The sequence below is a fragment of the Panthera uncia genome, chromosome X (genome assembly GCF_023721935.1).
Source record: "Panthera uncia isolate 11264 chromosome X, Puncia_PCG_1.0, whole genome shotgun sequence".
NCBI lineage: Eukaryota > Metazoa > Chordata > Mammalia > Carnivora > Felidae > Panthera > Panthera uncia.
Genome location: NC_064817.1, coordinates 17,321,964 through 17,349,632, shown reverse-complemented (window position 1 = coordinate 17,349,632; position 27,669 = coordinate 17,321,964). Strand labels below are relative to the sequence as shown.

The 27,669-nt window shown below is 40.6% G+C and overlaps 1 protein-coding gene across 2 annotated transcripts in view; it reads right to left on the bottom strand.

Moving 5' to 3' along the window:
* The window catches only part of PHEX (phosphate regulating endopeptidase X-linked), a 223,282-nt gene that overhangs the window by 128,995 nt on the left and 66,618 nt on the right, over window positions 1-27,669 (bottom strand). For both annotated transcript variants that reach the window (XM_049643584.1, XM_049643585.1), the window contains 2 exons: window positions 21,952-22,045; window positions 19,169-19,297 (listed from right to left, as the gene is read on the bottom strand). In XM_049643584.1, the coding sequence (XP_049499541.1) occupies window positions 19,169-19,297; window positions 21,952-22,045 (223 nt within the window). The remainder of the gene's footprint in view (window positions 1-19,168; window positions 19,298-21,951; window positions 22,046-27,669) is intronic.

Genomic DNA, 27,669 nt, shown 5'->3' with positions numbered 1-27,669 from the left:
GACCCACAAACGTATGGCCAACTCATCTTTGACAAAGCAGGAAAGAACATCCAATGGAAAAAAGACAGTCTCTTTAACAAATGGTGCTGGGAAAACTGGACAGTAACATGCAGAAGGTTGAAACTAGACCACCTTCTTACACCATTCACAAAAACAAACTCAAAATGGATAAAGGACCTGAATGTGAGACAGGAAACCATCAAAACCCTAGAGGAGAAAGCAGGAAAAGACCTCTCTGACCTCAGCCGTAGCAATCTCTTACTTGACACATCCCCAAAGGCAAGGGAATTAAAAGCAAAAATGAATTACTGGGACCTTATGAAGATAAAAAGCTTCTGCACAGCAAAGGAAACAACCAACAAAACTAAAAGGCAACCGACAGAATGGGAAAAGATATTTGCAAATGACATATCAGACAAAGGGCTAGTCTCCAAAATCTATAAAGAGCTCACCAAACTCCACACCCGAAAAACAAATAACCCAGTGAAGAAATGGGCAGAAAACATGAATAGACACTTCTCTAAAGAAGACATCTGGAGGGCCAACAGGCACATGAAAAGATGTTCAACGTCGCTCCTTATCAGGGAAATACAAATCAAAACCACACTCAGATATCACCTCATGCCAGTCAGAGTGACCAAAATGAACACATCAGGAGACTATAGATGCTGGAGAGGATGTGGAGAAATGGGAACCCTCTTGCACTGTTGGTGGGAATGCAAATTGGTGCAGCCGCTCTGGAAAGCAGTGTGGAAGTTCCTCAGAAAATTAAAAATATACCTACCCTATGACCCAGCAATAGCACTGCTAGGAATTTACCCAAGGGATACAGGAGTGCTGATGCATAGGGGCACTTGTACCCCAATGTTTATAGCAGCACTCTCAACAATAGCCAAATTATGGAAAGAGCCTAAATGTCCATCAACTGATGAATGGATAAAGAAATTGTGGTTTATATACACAATGGAATACTACGTGGCAATGAGAAAGAATGAAATCTGGCCTTTTGTAGCAATGTGGATGGAACTGGAGAGTGTGATGGTAAGTGAAATAAGCCATACAGAGAAAGACAGATACCATATGGTTTCACTCTTATGTGGATCCTGAGAAACTTAACAGAAACCCATGGGGGAGGGGAAGGAAAAAAAAAAAAGAGGTTAGAGTGGGAGAGAGCCAAAGTATAGGAGACTGTTAAAAACTGAGAACAAACTGAGGGTTGATGGGGGATGGGAGGGAGGGGAGGGTGGGTGATGGGTATTGAGGAGAGCACCTTTTGGGATGAGCACTGGATGTTGTATGGAAACCAATTTGACAATAAATTTCATATATTGAAAAAAAATTCCAAAAAATAAAAAATAAATAAATAAATAAATAAATAAAAAAGAAATACTTTTTTGTTGAGGGAAAGAAAATAATTTTGTACTAAAGAGAGTCTAGTTACTTACAGAGGAAAAACAGGACAAAATCTGAATGTATAGAAGAAAATTGTAAAAGGTTTATGGAAAAAAATATTTGTAAAGAAATTTTATGTGCGGCTAGTATTGGCTAAGATTAGTATAAATTTAAGTAAGTAAAGGGGTTTTAATATCAAAAATAAACTGGTGCAAAATTAATATTTTGTCTTCTCTTTGTTAAAAGGACAAAAATTTCTTGAGCTACTGGTCCACTCCTAAGAAGAAACTATAAACAAAACTTTTTCTTTACCTTTAAAGTTTTTTGCCTAGAGAACTAGGATTCTGTGTTTTGTCAAAATAATTACTTATGTTTATCAAGTCTTCAATTACTTCAGAAAATTGAGTCTTAATATTTAAAGAGCTAAATTTTGCTCACAACTATGTAACATTCTGCATTTGCCTTTCTAATCTTTTTATTGTCACTTTGGTTAAATGGGTAATTATATATTGTTTCATAATAATTTGTGATCCTATTTAATTAAATGTACATATATTTTAGTATCTTTGACATGCTTTCCAAAACCAAATTCTAAAATAAAGTCTTCTGGCTGCAATGTGAGGTGTTACAAAGGGCCCAGAGGACGTTTCAAAGATTTTGTGAGACATTAAACTAATTAAGCTTATTTGGTATGTTAAATTACATGGGAAGCATTGTCAAACAAGTAGTACTAAACCCTCTTAGGTTATATTTGTGTAAATATGTTATTAAAATAAGTGCTTGTGGCACCTGGGTGGCTCAGGCAATTAAGCGTCCGACTCTTCATTTCACCTCAGGTCATGATCTCACAGTTTGTGAGTTTGAGTCCCACACTGGGCTCCACGCTGACAGCATGGAGCCTGCTTCGGATCCTCTGTCTCCCCCTCTCTCCCTCTGGCCCTTCAGCACTCTCTTTCTCTCTCCCAAGATAAGGGGGAAAAAAAAACTTTTAACAAAATAAATAAATAAAATAAGTGTTCTAAAAATTTTATGAGACTCCTAGAAATCCAATGTCCTGATATGTTATTATCTTAAAGTGTTGTGTGTCACAGAAACAACCAAATTTCCCTGTCAACTGCACTGTAATGAACTTTAATCAGACCTTGTAATTTACAGTTACTGTTCTATTCTGAGGCTACTGCAAATGTGCTTCATCTTCACTGAGACTCATGAAAAGAACTCTGAGGACAAGTTTCTGATGACCTTAAGATCATAAAACTCAACTACATAAAAATTTCCAGAACTAATGGACAAACTGGATTTAAGCAGAACAGGAATTAATAACATGAGACTGAATGAACTGAAGACAACTGTAATTTTTATGACTCTGTTTAAAACATTGCTGACTTTTAAAATAATGCTTTACTTTTCCAGATTTAAGGAAACTTTTCTCTTAAGCTAACTGACTTACAGCAGTTTGATGAAATACACCTTAGTGAACAATTGAAACGTTTATTTTTTTTCTCCCTACCTGATCCTTCCAGATTCAGAAACTCAGTGAGTATTCCTATATTTTCATGGCAACATATTTTTTGCACAAGTTCAATAAGAATCTGTTCACCTTTTGACATGACACAATTGAAAACACTGGTTATATTACCAAGGCTTTGACTGGAACATCATATTTGAGAGAGACATGCGTAAGACTCAGATATGACCAGACAGCTTTAAGGAACTAAGGTTGACTTTGTGGAACCAGTAAAGCCCCTTGGAAATGTTAGCCTGATACCTTGCTTACTCGGTGAATAAAGAAGATAACTTTCTGGCAGGAACAAAAACCTCAAGATATGTGAGGGACCTGGAGAAGAGAATAGAATTAACTCAAATCCATCCGAACTGCAGGAGAAGTCTGATGGCAAATATTTGGCTTGGCTTCTGGCCTCAAAAGTCTGTTCAAAGTTCAATCTAGAGATTCCTTACAAAAAGTTCCAACAAAGCAGATTAAATAAAGAAAAAAGAAAAAAAGCCTTGGCCATCCCTGGTGTCTAATTCCCGGGGCCGAGCAAATGGACCAGATTTCCAGAGCCATGAAGACAATAGGTAACATCCCAAAATATGGACTCATTTTCTCCTCCACCTTCATTGGCTGAGCAGCTGTCAAGAACAAAGGCTGCATCTTCTGACACCTGGCAAACAAATACAGTATTGCCTCGAGAACTGATTGCTTCTCTAAGGTGCCCACAAGTATGTTTGGGGAGAAGCTTCTAGATCAAGTCAAGGAGCAGCTGTCCTTCTATGAAACTAGGGAGACTGCACAAAACAATCCAGATGCCAGGAAGGAGGCAAAAGTTCAGGCAGAAAAAGTGCTTGCTGAGATTTCTAGGAAGCTGTACAAACAGAAGAAAAAAGGTTTGAAGAAGAAAGGAAACTGCTAGCTGCAAGCGGCCTCCTGTCTTTGGAATACAGCAGTAGACCTCCCCTGACGAGTGTGAGGAGACAAGTGAAAGGCCCAAAAGAAGGAAAAAGCAAAAGCCCCTCATGACAGTTCCTCACGACAGTGGAAGGGAAAACCCATCTGTCTCTGTTTCTTTCTCTAAACCCAAGAACAAGAATTCTTTTTCCAAGGAGGAGCTGGTTAGTGGTGACTTCAAAGAGAAGGCTGGCAGTGGAAGTCTTCCAAAGAGGAAGAAACCATTCCCCACAGAGCAACCAGTTAGAGAGGTTCCTGCAGAGGCAGGAAGCAGAAGTGTCCCCAAGAAAAAGTGGAAATTTTCTTCCAAGGAGGAGCTGCCCAGCAGCGGACCCAATGAGGCTGCTGGTAGTAAGAGCAGCTGCTCCAAGAAATTCCAGAAGCTATCCCAGGAATATCAGAATGCACATTTCCATGGCGGAAACATAATCCAGGGTGACATTTCCTAACCCAACCAATCCTTTATATCCCAGTAAAACAAATTCAGAAGAAAAAAGACTAATAAAAAAATTAAAATTAAGAAGTCTTATGGTCAACTGTTATTCTTGCTATGCTTAAGTAAATGATCAGGCCAAGGTTTTTTGAAACTAAGCTTTTCACAAACAAATGAGTATTAAGTAGGCTATCTTTGGTTAAAAAAATGAAGATGATTATAGACAAAATATGTTTCACTAAGACATTTGAATAAATATTAAAGTCTAATACTGTTCGTTATAAACTCAACTAGATCAAGATTCCTTCTAGTTTCCTCCAATGCCTGGCTACAACTCTCCAAATTAATGTTTTCAATTTTTCTCCAATCTTTCTGAGTTGGATTCATCTGAGAACTAAAACTACCCTTTATTCTAAAACCCTGAAAACTAAACATGAACAGCTTGATGTAAACTTCAGAGAAATCTCCAAAATAGCTTACATATAGGCTAACTTCACGCCTGTTGCTATGCGGGCCTTTCAAAAAGATCACATGAAACATTCAAACTACAAACTAGGAAAATCAGACTACCACTGCCTGTTCTCATTCTATCTAAAGATGCTTAATCTTGACATCTAGAAATCCTGAGACTCAACGTGGTTTATAATTTGACCCAATCATTAACCATGGTCTTTCTTTTGTTTCCATACAAATGTCTCTTATTTAATACCTGATTGCCTGAACCATGGGCCTAACTCTGAGAACACACCTGTGTCACCACCTCCTAAAATGAGTTTAACTTAACTGACCTACTGTCAGAACTAAGAGACTGGTGCAACACGATAGAAGAACCTACCAACTCAACTTTTAATGTGTGAAACTTAAAGGAAGTTTCAGAGGAGGAAACTGTAGGGGTCAAGGGCAGTACACTCCAAGATGGCTCACTTTGGCAGGAACATTGAGTCAAAAGCAATCAAAACCCAGCAGATTCAGGAAAAGTTCTTGATCCCCCCCTCAACTGCTTGCTTGCACCAAGAAGACAGCTATTCACAGAGAATGTATTCTTACATTCCCCTTCATGTAAGAAACGTATCCACATAATAGAGCAAGCTTTGTTTTCCAAACATCTCTCACTTTCCTGCAAATGGTCTTTCTCCCCTTTGTATCCTCAGACCCTTAACCCACTCCTGAGCTCATAAAAGCCTTATGTTGCTTGACAGTCTTGGGAATTTCATGGCTGTGTAGATTCCCCATACTTATGAAATTAAATTTGGTTTATTATTATTACTCTGTCTCATGTCAACTTGATTCCTTATTCTGGCTGAAAGGACCTTGAAGGGCAGAGGAAATTCTTGCTCCCTGACAACTGAAACGTGTTCTGCAAATTTTATATTGTTGGTTTTATGATTTCATAGCTCATGTGGTATGATCTTTTACATAGGACTCCGTATCTCCTAAAACATACAGCAGATGCTCAATAAATCCATGTTTATCTATGCTTTTCTAGCCCTCTGGTGGTGTCTAGCAAAGAAATGAAATTGAATCTGAAATGGAATCAGCTGTATTTCTTTCATATATGCTGATGAAGGACAGTTATTGTAGCAGTTATTCCAAAAACAGGCTAAAGGAAATCAAATGACTTGGTAAGTTAGCTGGATTCATTCTGAGAGGGATGATACCAATATGGTACAGGACAGATGGCTAACAGTGGTTTAAAATATATATATTGTATATCTGGTAGAAGAAAGGTAAAGAAAGGAAGAAAAAGAAAAAAATCTTCAAGGTTGATTGTGTGCATTGGCCTTAAAACAATGTAATTTTAAGAAAATCCATAAAGCACAAAGGCAAATAGGCTTTCTGCTTTAATATATTTAGAAATTTTAAGTAGTATCTTAACAAGATAGATTCAAAAGTCTCCAGTGTCCCTACTGGTACAGAGTGGGACAAGTTTCCTTAAGTTGTTATCAGTTGATGATTGACTGTGAAAAATGGAAACCGTTATCAAAAATTTATGTGGTTAACCCTGAAGAAATAGGTTGCAGTGTGAGGGAAGCTTCTAAACCTTTTCTTTCTGGTAATTGTCACTTTACTAAAAATAGACACATTATATAAATCAATGTACTAACATGTATTAATATTCATTGATTATTTATACTGTAACTGGGTATTAAAATGAGTTTGAATTGGCTCCTGATAAAAATATAATAATGGCATGAAAATAAGAAGGGACCCATACTGAGTTGAGAGAAGTGGTCAAGCCAGAAAAACTAAGGATAGTTAGAAAATGCTGAGGTTTCTGGCTGCCGAGCAAGCTAATAAAATAAATCACACCAGTTCGTTGGGATTAACAAACTTGTGTAGCTATTAAATATGTTGCCAAAAGAAAAAAAGAATATCATGTTATTTGGGCCACAGACATGCTATAAAGCATGTTGGTCGGTGGTGCAAGAGTGCAGCATGAGCTTTTATCAAAAACCTTGAGACTGGGGTGGAGGTAATAAGGAGTAAGATCTTATTTACTAGATATGAACAGTTAGTCTGTGTTCAAATTTTCTAACTTGTCTTTTCCTGTTTCCTCCTTTCCTGCTCTAAGAGGGAATGAAGCAGAGACCAGAATAATATTTAGAAGCCAATCAGTCTCATAATGGTTTAGCCTTTGGCTGTGGGTAAACTTCCCCCCGGCAAGTAACTGCCTGGTCACCCCCAAAATTCAGCTCTGTTGGAGAGCGTAAATGTTTTTTTTCAGTGAATGAATTTTTAGCACAGGGTCTTCTCAGTCCAAAGGTCTGATCAGATCTGCCTGACAAGACTGTGGCCGAAAATGTGTGGCCAAGGCAATAGTGTCCAACGTTACCCAGGACCAACAAAAAAGGTGGGCCAAATGTGTCGTGATCGTGGCAACACACTCAAAGACAGAGGCAAGAGTAGTGTCCACACTTACTTCAAAAGAATTCCCTATCAGCTATCTAAATTACTTGTTTTGCTGGATGTCATTTTGCCAAAGGTTGCTTAAAAAAGAGCTGTCAGGATAGGGGTCTGATGATGACCTTTGTTGTAACAAGATTTAGCCCACAGAGAGTTGTGAAACCTGGATCTGTTCTAGGAATTATATTTGGCTCCTTGAGTAGCTTCATGAGACTCTCCTATGAGCCAGATTTAGCATTAAATTATAGAGCAGGTTCTAGAATGTGGCCAGGTAGGTACGAGTATGAAAGGGATCTTTATCCCAACTGAAAGCTACTATAGTGGGCATGTATGCAGGACCAGGAGTAGCAATAACCCCGGGTACCTCCCTCATTCCCACTCTCTCAAAGAGAAATGAGAAAGAGGAGATTTTAGTGGAGAGCTGCCACAGTCCAGGCCAGGACTTTGATGGCATGAACTCCTTCATTAGGATTAACCTCAAGCTTGACACACGGTAACAACAGTAGCTAACATTCACTGGGCACTTGCTATGCACCAGGCATTGTGCTAAGCCTTCTATGTGGACTACCTCACTCGGTCCTCACCACAGACCTGAAGTACTATTTGTATCCCTATCTGTGATTCACTGTAATGATGGCTTTAATTCTACACCCCTTCCTCTGTCCACGCCCTTTGCTGTATGACTCTGCACTTCCTCTCACTACAAGTGCAGGCCTGATGTCCCCACTCTGTCAATCCAGACCAGCCCCGTGGTGTGCTGTGGCCAACAGAATGCAGACCTGACCTCATGCCAGTTCTGAGCCTGGGCCTCAGGAGGCCTCATGTGTCTCTGCTTGCTCACTTGCACTTCTGCCACTGTTGTGAGAACACGCCCAGGCTAGCCAGCTGAAGGAAGTCCAACAGCTGGAGCAGAGCCGAACCATCTTGATCGGCTCTGCCAAAGCCAGCCTAGACCAGCCAAACCGCAGACATTTGAGAAGCCCAGCCAAAGTAACCAGAGCTGCCCAGGGGACCACCAACTGACTCCAGATGTATCACCAATAACTGCCCACTGGTGAAGGCCACTAAGGTTTTGTGATTGATCATTACACAGCATTACTATAGCAGCAGAAACTGGTGTACCATTTATAAACAGGAAGATGGAGGCACAGAGACATTAATGAACTAACTTTCCCAAATGGATAGAAGTACAGCTGGCCTGTGAGATGTTAATGCCACTTTGCAGAAAATGGGCAGAAAATGTAACTTCTATAGAAGGTCAATATTTTGTAACTTTATTAAAAGGGCTTTTAAAACTCCTATCATTTTGGGTTGCCTTAATTCAGACAGGTCTTCGGCAAAGAACCAAAGAAACTGATCTTGACGTTATAGCTGATACCGCTGACCGGACAAAAAGAGACAGGGATATGGTAGCCAGAGAGAATAGCCTTGCTTTACATGACTTGTACGGAAGGGAACTTGATCTATACAATGGCTGCCCAGTAGCAGTAACCACAAGGAAGGAAGAACCCCTCAGGATACGGGCATCACTATAATGCAGGACACTGACTTTCATGTGACTTCTGCCACCAACATTAGAGTTACATCTCATTTACTCAACCACTGAGAGAAATGGTGAGCAGGGGAATTGGAGAACATCAGTATTAATGGCAGTACATCAATTCAATTATCTTGGCTCACTAATGAGGTGAACTCCTAGTGTATGGAAGTTGCAAGTTCAAACTCCACCACGGCAATTGGACCCATGTGGGTACTTAAGTCTTTGGCGCCAGCTGCCATAGGATGGGATGGGAGGAGAAACCTGTTTGGGGGATAAGAATTACTACCGGAATTGGTCATACAGAGCAGCCCAGAAAATTGGAAGATACTGTAGGTCATCTATGGCATTATTTGGGGACATGAACGCTGTCTTTACTAGAAAGGGGAAAAAAAATAAGCTACTAGAGCACAGGAGAAATTAGTGAATTGTTTTACACAGTAAGTAAAGTCTTAATTCTTCACTTAATAAGGTCTAAATCTGAAGTATAATAAAAGATTTGTTCCTCTTTAACTAGATTAACCTTCTGCATACAGAATGTTTTAGGGTATAAGAAGAGACTAGTGACTTTAGCTTTGATTTGAGAATTGACCAAGGCTCTTTTCCTGACCAAACTTTAGACAGGTTCCTCTAAGCCCTCTTCTTGACTAGGTCTTGACCTTGGCCCCATCCTGTCCTTGCCAAGCCTGCACAGCCCAGTTTCAGCAAGAATCCTGGTCAATTTAGAGAGAATCCCCCACCCTTGATATCAGAGCCCCCTCCATTTCTGATCAAATTCCCCATCCTCTACCCTTGATATCTGATCACACTGGTCTGCCTTCAGCAAAAGTCCCCGTACTTCTGATGTTTCATCTTAGTAATTTTCCATTCACTGACTCCCTGGTTCAGTTTGTTATGTAAATACCCATGGGTCTTTGCTCTATTCAGAGTTGAACCTAATCTCTCCCACCTCTGTGATAGTTTTAGCATTTTTTACAATAGTACTGAATAAAATCTTCCTTACCATTTTAACAAGTATCAGAATATTTTTTTTTCTTTAACAGTGTTCACTCTGTAACAAAAATACAGGGGTGCCTGGGTGGCTCACATCATGATTTCACAGTTCATGAGTTCAAACCCCACATCAGGCTCTCTGCTGTCATCACAGAGCCTGCTTTGGATCCTCTGTCCCCTGCTTTCTCTGCCCCTCCCTCACTCTCTCTCTCAAAAATAATAAACATAAAACAAAACAAAAACATATAAAATATGTGATACTAGCAAAAAAAAAAAAAACATGCCTATTGGTAGAAGTGAGATACATGAATAAAGATAAGTAGACTTTGGGGACACAGTGTCTATAATGAATAAAATGATACGGTTTATTTTTTATTTTTTTAATATTTATTTATTTTTGAGAGAGCACAAGCAGGAGAGGAGGGACAGAGGATCCAAAGCAGGCTCTGTGCTGACAGCAGAGAGCCCGATGTGGGGCTTGAACTGATGAACTGTAAAATCATGATCTGAGCTGAAGTCAGATGCTCAACCCACTGAGTCACCCAGGTGCCCCAAAATGATATGGTTTAACACAGAAGAACAACACAGCCAAAATGTTCAAATGGGAAACCAACTTCACCGAATTTTCTAGAAAATACAGTTAAAGCTGAAATATTTTTTTTTCATTAACACTTAATAGAAAATTGTTCTTTGATGTACATGTTCACATTTCTGTCTTGGTAACTAAAGAATTATGAACATTTTTTAAAAGCCTTTTTTGATGAGAAATCTTACAGAGCCTTGGGTCACCATTCCAGACATCAGGGATCACTCCTCAGAATGATATACATAGAAAATACTGGAGGGGCGCCTGGGTGGCTCAGTCCGTTAAATGTCCAACTTCAGCTCAGGTCATGATTTCGTGGTCCGTGAGTTCGAGCCCCATGTCGAGCTCTGTGCTGACAGGTCAGAGCCTGGACCCTGTTTCAGATTCTGTGTCTCCCTCTCTCTCTGACCCTCCCCCATTCATGCTCTCTGTCTCAAAAATAAATTAAAAAAAAAACATTAAAAAAAGAAAATACTGGAAATTGAGCTCAGTGTATAGACTGGGCCAAAGATATACCTAGAAAAGTTGCTCTGAGATGAAATCTCTGATAGCATCTGAATTAGCCTGTTTCTTATTGTTTCCCTCTTCTGAAAACTGTGTGAACATAAAAACGCAATGTCAACTGGTTGGACTTAAATTAAGCTTTCACTATATTTGTCTTTAAAATATTGAAATATTGGGAGGGGCACCTGTGTGGTTCAGTTTGTTAAGTGTCCGACTTCAGCTCAGGTCATGATCTCATGGTTTGTGGGTTCAAGTCCCACATCATGCTCTGTGTTGACAGCTCAGAACCTGGAGCCTGCTTCAGATTCTGTGTTCTTTCTCTCTCTCTCCCTCTCCCCTGCTTGCTTTATATCTCTGTCTCTCAAAAATGAATAAATATAAAAAAATTAGTTTAAATTTAAAAAAATATTGAAATAATAGGAGCAAATCTATTTCAATTGTTTCCTATCTCTAAAACACTAAGAAATAAACAGGTGCCTTTTATTTTTATAAGACCTTAATATCATAATAAGTAATTTCCTGATAAGGGTGTATTAATTATTAAACAAGCCACTTAGAAGTCTCCTCATTATGACTGGTTTCCTCATTCTAGACAAGACATAAAATTGGTGCAGATTCAAGTGATTTTTCAGAGAGAAGCAGGGGAATAAAGCACTAGTTTAAAGCTACACTGTCTAGGCATGAACCCCACCTAAAACATCTGTTAGCTGTATGACACTGAGGTTAAACTCTTTGAGCCTCAGTTTCCTCATTTGGAAAATGGGGGGCAGTAATAGCGGTTATGGGACCATTATGTGGATTAAATGAGTTTATGCATTAAAAGCACTTAGAAGAGTACAAGATATCCAGTTAAACCTCAATAAAAGTTAGCTACTTTATTATTATTGCCAGTTTCTTAAAGCATAAAAACCCTTACCAGTGCAATCACAATAGGCCCATGGTGACCATTCCTTCTCTTCCTGGCTATCGTTGGAATCTATACCTACCCTCCATGGATGGGGATATCCACCTGGGGCCTTTACTGATATATTTCAGATCTGAATCATCATCAATAATAAAAAAAGGAAGGGGCACGTGGCTGGCTCAGTCAATAAAGAGTGTGACTCTTGATCTCAGGGTCATGAGTTTGAGCCTTACTTTGGGAGTAGAGATTATTTTAAAAATAATAGTAATAATAATAAAAATAATAAGGAAATGAAATGGAAAAGCAAAATATCAAGTGATACTTTAGACATACTTCACACACACACACACACAAACACACACACACACATACACACACACCCTTAATCTCCTGTCATTTATTTTTTTTAATGTTTCTATTTATTTTTGAGAGAGACAGAGAGAGAGAGAAAGAGAGCATAAGCAGGGGAGGGGCAGAGAGAGAGGTAACACACTCTATTTATAGTGACAATACATCATGGATTCTTTGAGGAGTCCCACTTCATATCCTGTGTATAACTTTCCATAAAAGCAACCTGTTAAATGTTTAGTTAACATGCAGTATTTTTAATTAAACATGGTCTTCCAAATAAGATTAAAAAAACAAGGTCGGTAATAGACAAGGTCCTGATATTTGGTTCTGCAGACTGAGGAGAGAGAATGCAAACATAAAAGGCACAAAATGATATCTCCAGGACATATTTCATTTTGCCTCCAAAGTACTGACAAAGATTTTAAATGTGGGAGATTTCACATAAGAATCTCTTTTTCTGGGCACCTGGGTGACTCAGGGGGTTAAGCATATGTCTCTTGATTTCAGCTCAGGTCATGATCTCACAGTTCATGAGATCGAGACCCTTATCAGGCTATGCACTGACAGCGCAGAGCATGCTTGGGATTCTCTCTCTGCCCCACCCCTACTCACACAATCTCTCTCTCTCTCAAAATAAAATAAACACTTAAAAGAATCCCTATCTCTGACTTCTCTCAAAAAACAAAAACAAAGTTTAAAAAAAAAAAAAAGCCACACACACAAACCAGAAACCTAGCAAGGCAGACATCTTTCATGAAAATAGCCTGAGCTGAATCCTGGATAGCACATTCTTTCCTATTCACCACTACTGTGCCCCGACACCAAGGTCCAGAGGCAATTACTACTTATCATTAGACTTACCCTGGCTTTTGCTGACACCTAGCCAGCTTTACTCCTATATGTTGTTTAATGTTACTCACTGCCTATGTTTAAGCTTGGAACCCCTGGCTTTCAGCCTGACCAAGTCCTTTGCAACTTCAAGGCACTGAATGCCTTTAACTTTAGACTCCACTCCACCCAGTCTATGCGCCAGTGAGAACCAAGATTCCCAGGTGCTAACCTCAGAGCAGCATCTGGAATTTATCTCCTCCTCTAAGATCGTATACCAGGGAACCTGAAACATCCTCACCAAATAGCAGCTTGACTCCAACTCGAAACCCTGGTTCCCAAGCCATGAATCCTGGTATTGCTTGAGTCCATCCCCTCTGATATTAGAGGCCTGCATGAAACCCAGTTGGTCAGGGACCAATGACCCCGCCCTCCCAAACCTGGCTCTAAGCACACTCTCACCCAAGGACTAAGCCCCATCACATGGAACTCAAGGGATCCCTCTTCAATTCTTTAAATAGGCACTGTCCAATATGGTAACTACATGTCCAACACGGTAGCCACAAGTGGCCAATGAACACTTGAAATGTGGCTAGTCTGAAGTGAGATGTGCCGTAAGTATAAAATACACGTGAGATTTCAAACACTTTTAGGGGTGCCTGGGTGGCTCAGTCAGTTAAGCGTCTGACTGGCTCAGGTCATGATCTCACAGTTCATGAGCTCGAGCCCCGCGGTGGGCTCTGTGCTGATAGCTCAGAGCCTGGAGTCTGCTTCAGATTCTGTGTCTCCCTCTCTCTGCCCCTCATCCACTCCCGCTCTGTCTCTGTCTCTCACTCAAAAATAAATAGACATTTAAAAATATATAACATTTATACTTATTACCTGTTGAAATGATAACATTGTGGATATACTTGGTTGAACAAAATATATTATTATAACTAATTCCACTTGTTTCCTTTTACTTTTTTAATGAGGCTGCTAGAAAATGTAAAATCACATATGTGGCTCATATTCAAGTTCTTTTGGCTGGTGCCACTTTAGGTAACAAAGACAACCACTGTCCAAAGAGTTCTGCAACTTCCTATTCTTACTCAACTGGCCTGTCCCACAGCTAGTCCCACATGAGTTAAGGCCCCATCCCACTCTCTGAAAGGCACGAGATTCTTCCAAATGGCCTCTTTGGGTACTTTTGCACTGAACAATTCTCCTTTTTGTACATGCTATTCTTCCCATTTCTAATTAAAATGGTGAAACTCCCATAGTTATGTGTGAGTGAATTAGTCTGAATGTGTATGTGTGTGCCTGTGTGAACACGCACACTTGCTTATGGGAAATGGAAAAGAAATAGCAACTTGGAATTGTGTGTTTTCCCCAGTGAAGAGAACCTTGGTTGGTGGTGGGGGGACGGGCTTTCTCCTCTACAAAGAAAACCTCAAAGTGTACTGCTCAGGTCATTCGGCCAATCCCACCATTAAGAGGCTATAGGAACAGATATTGAGAAGCAGCAAGTCCCTTGGAGGAACCTAGGTACCAGTTTTCAAAGGAAAACTAATCAGTTAAAGGGGGAAAAAAACAAACAAACAAACAAGAAGCCTGGAGGCCCCCACACAGGGTTTGACAAAGTCCATTTCAAACAATGTAAACAAGGAAATTTTCAATGATTTGAAAAACTGCAGCAGTTACTTGCATTAATTCAACAGGCTTAGGTAAACAAAGTACTGCAGTCTGAGTCACCAGCCGACACTGCTCACATTAATCACCAGAAACGGGAGTCTGGTGGTAACTACCTAAGAAAATAAATGATACAAAGGTCTTGCTACTCCAAGTGTGGTCCCTGGACCAGCAACATCAGCACGACTTGGGAGCTTGTTATGCAAGTTCTTAGGTCCTAACCCAGACCTAAGGTAAAAAGATCCTTGGTAAAATGCCATGAGATTTTGCATTTTTACAAGATCCTCATTTGATTGGTGTACACATTATAGTCTGACAAGTACCTGAAATGTAACCTTCTGAATGTATTCATATGCTTAGCGATCTTTTTTGTAAATCAAACAATGGCAGCCTTCCTTCTGAGTTAGAGTCTCTGGAATTTGTCCCACTGGGGATCTTTCTGGGTTGTTTTTTTTTTTTTTCTTTTTTTCTCCTTTGGGCTGTAGTTAATAACACAGAATGTTTTTCAAGTAAATCAGTGGTTCCAGGTGGTTCTTGGATGAGAGCCCTGTAACAACGCTATAAAAAGCCAGGTATTTCTCTTATAAGTTTCCAACTTAAGTAGTCCCTGAGGCAAATCGCTCAGCTTAAGGGAGGCAAACAATTTATGTAAAATAGATGAGTATCTGCGTTACTATCCCACCACTTCCATGTCCCGTGTATATCAAAATAAGGGGGAAAAGGGCCAAAATCCACTTTATTTTAGAATATTGCACCCTGACACATGAAAAGGGGAGTGTCATACCAAAACTGAGAAAAACAAATTAATCCACATACCTTTCATATTACTTAAAACACTTCTACTGCCAAAAAAAATACACAAAAACAAAAAAACCCTTCGTTATGCCTTGTTTTTATATCCTTCCCAGAGCTTATAATGTTACCTCTGTGAATATCTGATAAATTCTCAATCCATTTACTCTAAGCAAGGAGTGAAAGAAAACACACAATGGGAATATTGAGTATTTTGAAATAAGACATTAATTCTCCAGTGGAATTATTTGCAAGGAAACTTGCAGGTTCAAATATAGTCTCAAACTTGGCAGAAAATTCCTCCAAAGTATCACAAAAACAGCCATAATCCTGGTAAATATACTTAGATTTATGGTATTCCAAGGCAAACTTCAGGAAATACATAGTTATGTATCGACGGGCCAAGGGCAAACAGCCCGAAGATGGGCCACTTTGGCAAGATTATTTTTAGTCAAAAGCAATCAAAACCTAGCAGATTCAGAAAAGCTCTTTACCTTACCCCTCAGCTGCCCACATTTACATTGGAAAGGGGAGCCTGTACCTGGAAAACAGTAACAGAGACTCCTCAGTACCTGAGTAATCTATTCGTACAGCAGGGCCACCTTTGTTTTCCAAACATGTCCCTCTCCTGAGCTCAGGAGGTCCTAGAAGCCTCATCTTGCTGGTCTTTAAAATGTCATGTCTGTGTGGATTCTCATATAAAACTAAACGTGGATTTCTCCTGTTAATCTGTCTCATGTCAATTTGATTCTTGGTCCACCTAAAAGGACCTTGAAGGGCAGAGGAAATTCTTCCTCCCCAACCGTATCAACACATAATACCATACAGTTGGTACTATATAGCAGCACATAATACCAACCATTTGAATTGTCATGACAACCGGCTTTATGCGTTTGCCTTTAAAATCAGTGTTTGTGGACCACCTGCATCCAAGTTGCTCATGTATTCGTATCTGAATGACTACAACAGATTGTTATTAGTGAAGGAGAGCAAAATACACCACCCAAAAATACACCTCTTTGGCATACTGTTTTTTTTTTTTTTTTTTGGTCTGATTATTTTTGAGAAGGTGCAGACACGGGAATCTCTCAAAACAGAGTCGAAGTTATTCTTTTGTGAGAGAAATTAACATTTATGAGGGAAATCTCCAATGTAAGGGCATCTTCCTCCCTGTACCAGCAAGAGGAGGATGACTCTATCTCTAGAAACTTTGATCAATGGAGAAAGCATGGACTTAAATCTGCAGAATAACCTTCTCTGTGTTTACTGTGCTTTTCCAGGTAACCTACCCAAACCAGCCTGCCCACCCCTGTCCCCACATCTTCTCATCTTTTTCCTTAGCTGGGGATGGTAATTAAAGCCATGGCTTGGGCCATTTCTAGGAGTTCCTCAGTTTTCCTGGGTCTCTTCCTTGTAATTAAGAGATATGCACATTATTAAACTTGTTTGTTTTTCTCTTGTTAATCTTTTATCACAGTGGGGTCTCAAGAATCTAGAGGGGTGGAGGGAAATTCTTTCTCCTCCCCTACACCAGTTAATTGTGCCTTGGTATTTTGCTTCATGACATTTGTAAACCATAATGCATCACAAAGAAAATGCACACACACACCCCCAAAAAAACCACCGTGGCTAAATCTAAATTTCTAGTTCAAAATATACCCTCTCCTCCAGTGCAGCTGAAACAAATGAAGAAGAACACACCGCGAAGGTGAGGATTCTTTAAATTCATAACCTCCAGCTGCATCTAGACCCTTACTGCCTCTGGGCAACCATATTTCCTCAGTTTACTCACTTTCCTGCTCCCCTGGACAACTATTTCATATCTTCTCCTCTCTCCTCCAACTATAAATCCCAACCTCTGTCCTCAAGTCAAGACTCATACCCTACTGCTTCCCTGACATCTCCAATTGGAATTCTGATAACACCTCAAGTTCAACATGGTCACAACTAACTCCCTGATCTCTCCCAAACCCAAACCTGGTTTCCCACAGCATTCTTCTTCTCGGTTAAGAGCAACTCCATGCTTCCACTGAATCAGACTCAAAGCTCTCACTCTTGGATCCCTTAATGAATCTGTCAGCAAATTATGTTGGTTCTACTTCAGAATATATTCAGAATCTAATCTCTTTCCACAACTTCCACTGCTACCACCTGGCTCAAGCTACCATCATCTCTCACCTGGTCCCTCCAATAGTCTTCTAGCTAGTCTGCTGACTTCTGTCCTTGACTCCCTAGTCTCTTCTCAACACAGAAGGAGTCAACATAAGTCAGGTTACATTAGGCCTCTGCTAAAATGCCTGCATTGGCTCCCCACTGCACTCAGGATTAAAGTCCACAGTGGTCCACAGGCCTTACAAAATGCTACCATCCTCTTTCTACTGCTCTACCTGTGGCACCTACTTCTTACCCTCACTCACTCCGCTCCAGCCCCCTGGCTCTCCCTGCTATTCCTTGAGCCTTCCAGGCACAACCCAGCCATAGGACTTTTGTTTAATTTTTTTAATGTTTATTTATTTTTGAGAGAGACAGAGAGAGAGAGAGAGAGCGCACACAAGACAGAGAGGGAGACACAGAATCTGAAGAGTAGGCTCCAGGCTCTGAGCTATCAGCACAGAGCCCGATGTGGGGCTTAAACCCATGAATCATGAGATCATGACCTGAGCTGAAGTTGGACTCTTAACTGACTGAGCCACCTAGGCACCTCCCAGCCATAGGAATTTTGCCTTAGCTAATCCTTCCACCTACCACACTAAAACAGATAGATACCACATCTAAGTCTCACATTCTACAAATTTTTGCCAAATGTCATCCTCACAGTGAGGCTTTTTGTGACCACCCTATTTAATCCTACAACCACCCCCCCCAACACACCCTCACCGTACAGCTCTCCCAATTCCTCTCTACTCTGATTTCCTTTTTTCTTTTTTCTAGGGTTTACCCATCTTCCAACACATTTGTCTGTCCCCCCACTGATCAGACTCAATGATGTCAGGGATCTTTGATCTGTTCTCTGCTGTATCCCAAGTCCCTTAGAACAGTGCCTGGCATATAATAGGTATTCAACAAGTATCTGTTGAGTAGGTGAATGAAACTAAATCTCATGTTTTATTAGCAGAAAGATCTGGTTGGGCCATTATGCGATTACAGCAACTACAAATCACCACAGATCACAGGTACAGGAAAGCTCATTACACTCCTCATTCCTTTTTTGTATATGCTTAGGAATTTCTGAAATAAACGGATTTCTTCTTAAGTTAATGAAAAAATAGACACAGAGTGTCATCTCTGAAATAAATGTCAACGTTGTGAAGCTTCCAGAAAACAGCATAAGTAGAAAAAAAAAACCTGCATTTTATTTCTATTTCTAAACCATTTAATAGTTGTTAAATATACTACAAATCACTTCACCTCTGGGTCTCCAGCTTCCTCATCTCTATAACAAAGAAGCCTGATTAGGAAACCTTTACCTTTTGTAATTACACTAGTCTAGTATCTAATCATAAAATTGTCTAGGCTGTCTCTGTTCCTAAGCATTGATTTTACACATTTAACTTCCCCAAGAGAAATTCAGATTCTAGGTGACATGATTTCATGCTTGTTTTCTCACTTCTAAATTTTCTTAATTTTCACGGCTATATTCTAGGTTTGAGTTTTTAGTTAATATTGTACTGTAGGAATTCCTCTTTGAAGCCAAACTATTATTATCTTTCTAGATCCATCACTTCAAGAGCTAGAAGGCTGACACCAGCCTGCTGACCACATCCATATGAGATCTGGTGGACTGCCACTGTTTTTACCAGTTGGGGGGGGGGGGCAGCACTTACCATTTCCTTCTTATCTTCCTTGAAGTGCACATCCACAAACATTTTTCCAACAACATAAGGGAGGGCACTTTCGATAAAGTTTACACATTTGTCCCACTGAGGCAACAAAGTCGTGGTCCCCTGAATTACCTGTGGGAAATAATTGATCCAGATTGGGGTTTGCTTGGATAAAACCTTTTGCTGAACAAAATCCAACAACATGAAGAAAACAGTCTACAACACAATGCACACCCCAACCCACATACGTACGTCAGATGGTAGGGCCAATGGTGAAATGACATGAAGAAATAAATTCTGCTTGTCTCTAGTTATATTTAAAAGTGAATGAAAATATTTTGACGGAGAAAAATAATATATTTATCCCTTCCTTTCAATTTTCCCCTTAAATGAAGGATTAGGACAACAGTATAGCTTTTCTATCCAAGTGTCTAGATAGTCTTTAACACCTACTAATAACTGAAGTTCTGCTAGGAAAGGTCTAATATCAACCAGTGATCAAAGTTCCTGCCCAGTGAGGGCTTCCCCGCTCTGGGCAGTACACTTACAAGTCCATTGAGAACAGGGCCCACTGTGAACAACATAAAAGGCATATTTACATTGTGTCATAGCAAAGGACACACCCAGAACCAAGTGAAAAACAGATGTAAATGCTTTTTCCATCTGTCCCAATTAAGCCATTACAAGAAAACATTTACAAACAAATAAGGAGGTTCCAAAGCAGAACTTGGAAGGTTCAAAGGTTTACTCTTGGTGATGAAAGTAAAGAAATAAATATTGTTTAAATTGCCCTTGGAGGTTCTAAGTTCAGTGCTGGAAATGCAAACTGAAGGCAAGGAGCAAGGAGGGGAGGCGCTGAGCATGGTGGAGGCGCCTCTTCTTTTTTTCTGATTTTTATTTAAATTATTTTTTTAATTTACATCCAAGTTAGTTAGCATATAGTGCAAGGAGCCTCCTAAACAGTGTTCCAGCCAGACTGCTGGTGCAGAGCAGACAGGGTTAACACTAGAATTCATCTACTCCTCCCCTGCCTTCTGGCAACACAGCTCCTCTCACAGGTAAGCAATGAATCTATTTTGAAAATCTCTAGAGAAAGAGATCCTACAACTATCTTTGGCAATTCAAGGTCATATTTAGCACTTTACACTGAAGAAACATCCCTAATCATACCTAACCTCAGATTTTCACACACTACTTCTTTTTTTTTTTTTTATGCTTATTTATTTTTGAGACAGAGAGAGACAGAGCATGAACGGGGGAGGGTCAGAGAGAGAGGGAGACACAGAATCTGAAACAGGCTCCAGGCTCTGAGCTGTCAGCACAGAGCCCGACGCGGGGCTTGAACTCACGGACCGCGAGATCATGACCTGAGCTGAAGTCGGCCGCTTAACCGACTGAGCCACCCAGGTGCCCCCACACACTACTTCTTACACCATTCTCTCTCATTCTTTTCACAGTACAGTTCCAAAGCAGCTGGGTACTATCTTCTATGTGATCCACAGGAGTTAAACACACATACACACACACACACACACACACACGTTTATATATAAATATAAAATCTACTTCTTTTGTAGCTTAACCCTTGATATGACCTCAAAATATAGTCGGTTTATGCTGTTCGGTACAAAGGTCAATAATCTAGTGACTTTGACGGCCAAAATGTATCCAAAATAATTGTGTTATTGCTTAGTAGTAATGACCCACCAAAAATTCCTGTACTCACTTCTAATAACCAAAACGTCTGTGAAATGAAATCACTGCTTATAAAATTTGTCATTCACTTCTAATCGATAGAACAATAAATTTAAAATACTTTTTATAAGTCACAAACTAAAATGCAAAGAAAAAGACAGCCACAAAATCATTAGTCCTCTCTTAATTGGAAAATTACACAAAAGCTTCTGAAACAAAAACAAAGTAACACCCATGTAAGTGAAGAGGAAAACAAGTGAAGAGGGAAAGAAGCAAAGATCAAAGAACCAGGTCAGGAGGAGAGAGGAAAAGTGTTTCAGGCAGTTGAGCCAGGTCTCTGAGGCAATTTAGGTCTCTTTGGCCTAGCAGAATTAGGATAAAATCAAAGACTGAACGAAAGTCAAGATAAAGTTAAAGACAAAAATCTATCCCTGAAGATGAAACTTCACCATCTAATATGTTTATCATGTATATTTTGAATATTCAGAATAACGAAAATGAAAAATAGTTACAAACAGATCAACAGATCACTAAGATATATTAAAATTGTAATTAAAGTGACCCAGTTAAAAACATCGGGAAAAATGGGAATAAGTTGATAAGAGGGAGCGGAAACAATACGATGGTCTCTAAGAGACTCTTAAACACAGAGAACAAACTGAGGGTTGCTAGCAGGGTGTTGGGGGAAGGGATGGGCTAAATGGGCAATTAATGAGGGCACTTGCTGAGATGAGCACTGGGTGTTATATGTAAGTGATGATGAGTCATTAAATTCTATTCCTGAAATTACTATTACATTATATGTTAACTAACTTGGATTTAAATTAAAAAAAAAAAAACAGTAAGATTGTCCCAAATATTGCCGCAAATATCTTTACATGGCCTCGTCAAAGTACAGCTTGAGTGTGCTTTACAGTAAGTACATAAGGTTTAACTTAATAAAAAGAAATAAAGCAAAAAGAGAAAAAAGTAGAACTTGGGGTGCAAAACTCTCTCTGTCCCATCCCTAAAAATGATTTTTATTGGATTAGTTAATACACGACTGTTCTGGCATGAATAAGTTATCCAATGATAATCTTCTTCAAACTTACCCGCGAGAATTCAAGCCATCTATACTGAAAGCGCCTGCTAAGGTTTGGAATTCTGGAGTAAACCATCCTCCACACCAAATAGTTGGCAATGGTCCTGTTAACAGAGAGAAATGCACATTTATTATAATTAGGCTGATATCGGATACTCTGTAGAACACCTTAGGGAAAACTGTTGGCAAAGCTCCATGGAGGGACCTCTTGCTCATACAAAACTATAGAACTTGTACTTGATAAATGACATAAGATGATACAATGTCAAAAAGCTCAATCCAAATTGGCCAGCTTTTCACCACTTAATACAGAGAGATGAAATGAAGATTTCAGCCCGAAGCCTCAGCGTGAACATTTTGCTTTCCCTCTCAGGGCACAGAATCCACTGCTGCCTAGTCCTTCAGGTCTAGAAACTGTTCATACCCCGGAATTATTAGGTGACTTGACAAAATGCAGATGAATTCTTACTTTTGGAAACAAACAGAAATACACTGGCTAAAACCACTTATCTAGACTCGCACCCTGGTTCCATACTTACATGAGCTTGAGCTTGTCACTTAACCTTGATCATTTTATCCTTTCTCGTCATACAAGGAGGATGATCCCTATCTTATAGGGTTACTGTGAGGTTAAAATAAATAACAAAACCCTGGATAAAGAGTAAATTCCATACTGTTTGTCGTCATTCTCTTCCAAACATATGAACAACTCATGTAGTGCCTGTAACAGATATTTCTAAAAATCCATTACATTTTGTTCAGTGTCGCCTTTTTCTCTAAGCAAAAGATGCCCTGACCTCAGAAGGATGCGTGATCTGAGTTAATTTCTAACTCAATAGTGATGATGAATTTTTAATGACCCATCCCCTCCTAGCTGTGCCATTACCATGGTGACTAATAACACACATTCCTGGGATGGCTCTTGGGTCACACAGCCATGTAAGACCCATGTGACACGATGATGATATCTGGCCCATTAAAAACAACCCACACTCTCATTTGCATGGCGCTCTAACCCGGTGGATGCGCATTCTCAGCAATTAAATATATTTCACCATATATACCTAGTACATAGTTATTGTAATACGATAAAAATGGTTATTTTAAGGGTGCCCGGGTGGCTCAGTCAGTTAAGTGGCTGACTTCGACTCAGGTCATGATCTCATGGCTCATGAGTTTGAGCCCCATATTGGTCTCTCTACTGTCAGCACGGAGCCCACTTCAAATCCTCTGTCCCCTTCTCTCTCTGCCCCTCCCCTGGTCACTTGCTCGCTCTCTCAAAAATAAACATTTAAAAAATAGTTTTTTTAATTTACATAGAGATATACTAATGGAATAACATATTAAGAATGTTTTTAACAAATACAGAAATAGGAGTTCCAAAAGATAAAATGAATAGATATTTTCAAAAGTCATTAATTAATCCTTCAAATGCTATTAGTTAATTCTTCAAGACACATTATCGACATAGATTAGGCTAATACAACAATAACATGGATATAAAGCCACACTTCATATGGCTGTCTTGACTATTTCAAAACATTTTGAACAAATATATGAGCTCTCTCTCCCTCTCTCTCAAAATAAATAAATAAACATTTAAAAAAGATTCAGCTTTGTGAGAGGAACAGGGATGGAGCTGTGCCTAAAGACTAGAAGGTATAGGACTGTGAGGCAGGATTATGAACTCCGGATGGGCTAAATAATTAGGAATTGCTTGTGTATTGGAGAAAATGGTGAGCAGGGTCATCACTCGCAGAGACAGGCACAAAGTCTGGCCACAGAGAAGACAAGGCAGGCAGCACTCAGGGCCCAGTGTCTCGAGTGTCAAAGGAGGCGAGCCTGACTGACCCCAACGCCAGGTCTCCACGTTTCCCCTAGGCACAAGAGCTATGCTGGATCCGCAGGTGAAGAGTAGAAGGAGGTCTGTGGCCAGCAGATACACTTACATGAGTTCAGAAGGTACTCCCTCGAGGGACAATGATGAGTGAGATTCAGTGGGGAGGTTGTTGAGATAGGCCTGACGGTGGTTGCTGAAGAAGCAGTGTGGTGCAAGTATGCTGGGGTTTGAGAAGCACGGGCACTGCCACTATAGGAGAGGTGTTCTTGAGCCTATCTTACATATAAAGAAACTTGAGGCCTAGAACCATTAAGTAACTCCTCATGACCACATAGTCAGTGCATCTCCAACTTGGTAGGAACACTTGAGGGGTTCAAAAAGTCCAGATAAATGCCTAGGCCACTTTAGACCAATGAAGTCAGAACCTCTGTCTAGGGTGGGATCCACCATAAATCATGTTTTTAAGTTTCCCCCAGCTGAGTCCAATGTGCAAACAAGGTGGAGAACCAGTGTAATAAGCAATGGAGGCCAGACCATATAGAGGTGTGTCTACCTCGAAAGCCTGTGTGCTTTTCCCGTGCTACACAGTGATAAATTAATGTGTCTAATTCAACAAAGATTTCCTGGCCAGTCAAAAGACCCCAGATGCTTTGCAGAAACCTGTGGGTGCGAAAAAGGAACAGCGTGTGAGGCCTTCATGGGCAAGGCATTACTAAGACGACAGTGTAACAAGACCTCCGTGAGCTGGAAGATGGAGTGCAGGGAAGCTCGCACAGCGAGACAATGGTGCTGATGAGCTGCTCCAGTGCATTATAAATATACCGACAGAGTGCTAGAAGCGCAGCTTTCCAGTGCTAATATTACCACGCCAGAAACAGATCTGACCGTAATGACTGAATCACTGCCACCTAATGCTCACATATATCAAAAAACAAAACAAAAATCAGATTCAGCAACAGTCCTTCAAAATAATACATAATATCTTTTTTTTCAAAAAGCATTTGCAGCAGCATGGTAATTTCCCCAAATGGCAATAAATAAAACAGAGGAAAGTAAAACATCTCGGGAGAGAACCCGCCATTAAGAGCGCAACATGAAATAACTTCCCAAAGCCTCTGACTGGGAATAGATTTTTGAAGAAGCTTTTGCTGTCCTTTGTCAATTAGTGACAGATTACATTTGCTTGCATTTAAGAGAGCATTAAGTGCCTTTTTTGAGCCTCATGACAATGCTAGGGGATGGTTATTATCCTCATTATCAAGCAAAGAAAACAGAGTTCAAGGGACTAGCAATTACGTGGCAAATCCAGAACTAACATTTGCTCTTCAGGTCCTCTAAGTCAAACTACCTGAGGTAAGCCAAACAGGTTCTTCTCAAAGCTTCTCAAAGCCAAAGAGACCTTCCCAAATCCTAGAGGCTGCTCAAAGGTACACTTAAGGCAGTGGTTCCAAAGTGTGCCCCCAGACCAGCAGCTACAGCATCACCTGAGAACTTGATAGAAAATCCCTAGGCCTCACTTCAGGTCTAATCAATCAGAGCTATGGGAAGGGACCTAGCAGTCTATTTTAACAAGCCCTTCAGGGAGTGCTGATGCTTGTCAGGCTTGAGAACCACTGGTCTAGGAAAACTCTATCTCCTCATCTTTCTGCAAACACAGCTAAACTAGGACTTTCTAAATCCCAGATCAGTGCTTCTTAAACTTTCATGTGTACATGAATCCCCTGGGGATCTTACTAAATTGCAGTAGGTCTGGAGTGGAGCCTGATTTCTGCATTTCTAACACTCTCAATCCAGGCCCATATTGGTCTTCATGGGTCATACTTTGAGCAACAAGGCCCTAGATCACCCTCAGCAGCGCTGAGCCCTGTAAGAGGTCCACATAACAACACATTTTCCAGGTCAGCCTCTACGACCCTATGTTCATTAAAAATCATCTCACTGTACACCGTGCTTGCTTTATATTAAACTAATACTGAAGACAGGAAAGATCACAGAGGCTTGGCAAAATCTCCAAGGGTTTGCTTTAGGCCAGCCTGCTTAAAAAACAAAACAAAACAAAACAAAACAAAGCACTGATGCAGATGATCTCTAGGAGACCAGGTCTTGCCAGGAAGACCCCGAGAAAAATCTCTATAAACCCATCTTTCCTCGGCCTCTCCCCTCCTTCCATTTTGCTCCTCAGACCAAATTAGATGGTTGATTGTCTGAGGTAGCCGAAAGTCTGGAGTCGGGGAAGATCTGATGGGAGGACAGAAGGGGAGGGACATCTGCAGCACCTCTCAACCAGTGACATACCAGTAAATGTTTCACAACTGGCTTTCCAAGAGGGGGAAAAAAAAAAACACTTGCTTTGTAGAATTTGCCGATTTCCATGGTGTGATTATTCCCACCAGAGTTGATTTCAAACTGTTCACACGAGATCACTCAACAGTGAGCTAGGAAGAGACGGGCATAACTTGAGGGACCTAGCACATCACAGCGTCTTCTCCCCCTTTCCACCTTGACCGCCAACTCCTTTTCACTACAGGCAGCTTCCATCTTGTGCCTCCAAATGGCCCTGCCCTGGCCACCGACTCCCTGAACTGCAAGGGCCAATGCAGCCTCTGGCACCACCTCTGGGAGATGCCATTGCTCTAGTTTTGCACCATGCACCATCATTTGCCAGGGAGCGAGTGCCACTGCCCCCACAGCCATTGGGTCAGAAGGAAAACCCTAATACCACGAGGCTGCCAGGGGGCATGCTGTAAGAGGGGAAGCAGCAGTCAAGCAATGACCAGCTGATACCAACCCAGGATGGCCTTTAACCAGGAAATGCCAGGGGAACTGTCTCCAAAACTAGCAGTGAAATGTCGGAAAAGGGTCTCTTTTCCATACAGGGACATGTATGTAAGAGACAGGACGTAGAAATGAGGGTGGCCCAGTTTAGAATCTCAGCTCTACCTCTGCATCAAGGTATGTGCTGCAGAAATCCCTTTCCCTCAGCTTCTTCATCTATAAAGTGGGAACAAGACTTGGTTTTTTTTAAGATCAAAGATAACTATTGGGGTGCCTGGGTGGCTCAGTTGGTTAAGCGTCTGACTTCGGCTAAGGACATGATCTCACGGTTTGTGGGTTCGAGCCCTACGTAGGGATTTGTGCTGACAGCTCAGATCCTGGAGCCTGCTTCGGATTCTGTGTCTCCCTCTCTCTCTGTTCCTCCTCCACTGATGCTTTCTCTCTCTCTCTCTCTCTCTCTCTCTCTCTCTCTCTCTCTCTCTCAAAAACAAACAAAACATTAAAAAAAAAGATCAAAGGTAACTATTAATCATAATGGTGGTTAACATGAATAAGTCTTCAAAGGTAGTGACATGATGGGGAAAGATAGGGTAAAATAGCTAGAGAGGAAAAGGTTAGGACTTGAGATCTCTGAATGTAGAAAAAATATATATATTTTTAAACAGTGCTGGGAACGTCTGACCATGAGAAAAACTCCTTCAGGACTGACCATGAGAAAAGCTCCCTCAGATGTAAAGTTTTTCCTAAAATTGTAACAAACACTACCTACTCCCCCGTCATGTTTCCCACAGAAATGAACAACTCAGCACCTACAGTTATCAGGTCAACAAAGAAAAAAAGGGGGGAGGGATGGACCAAAACCCTATAAAATAAAGTCCTTTGCCCATAGTCAGGGGTCCTCACTTTCGAATGCCCCCTCTCCGGAAAGAGAGCTTTTGTGCTATTCTTACTTCTGCTATTCTGGCTTTTTAATAAACTTTTGCCTGCTGCTAATTTTATTTGGTGTCCACCTCTTCATTCTCTGAAGCAGCTAAACAGTGAACCCTGGGTACTGAGGTAAAAATCCTGCAATGGTAAGAGTCACCCCCCACCGCCCCCCCCCCCCCCCCCCCC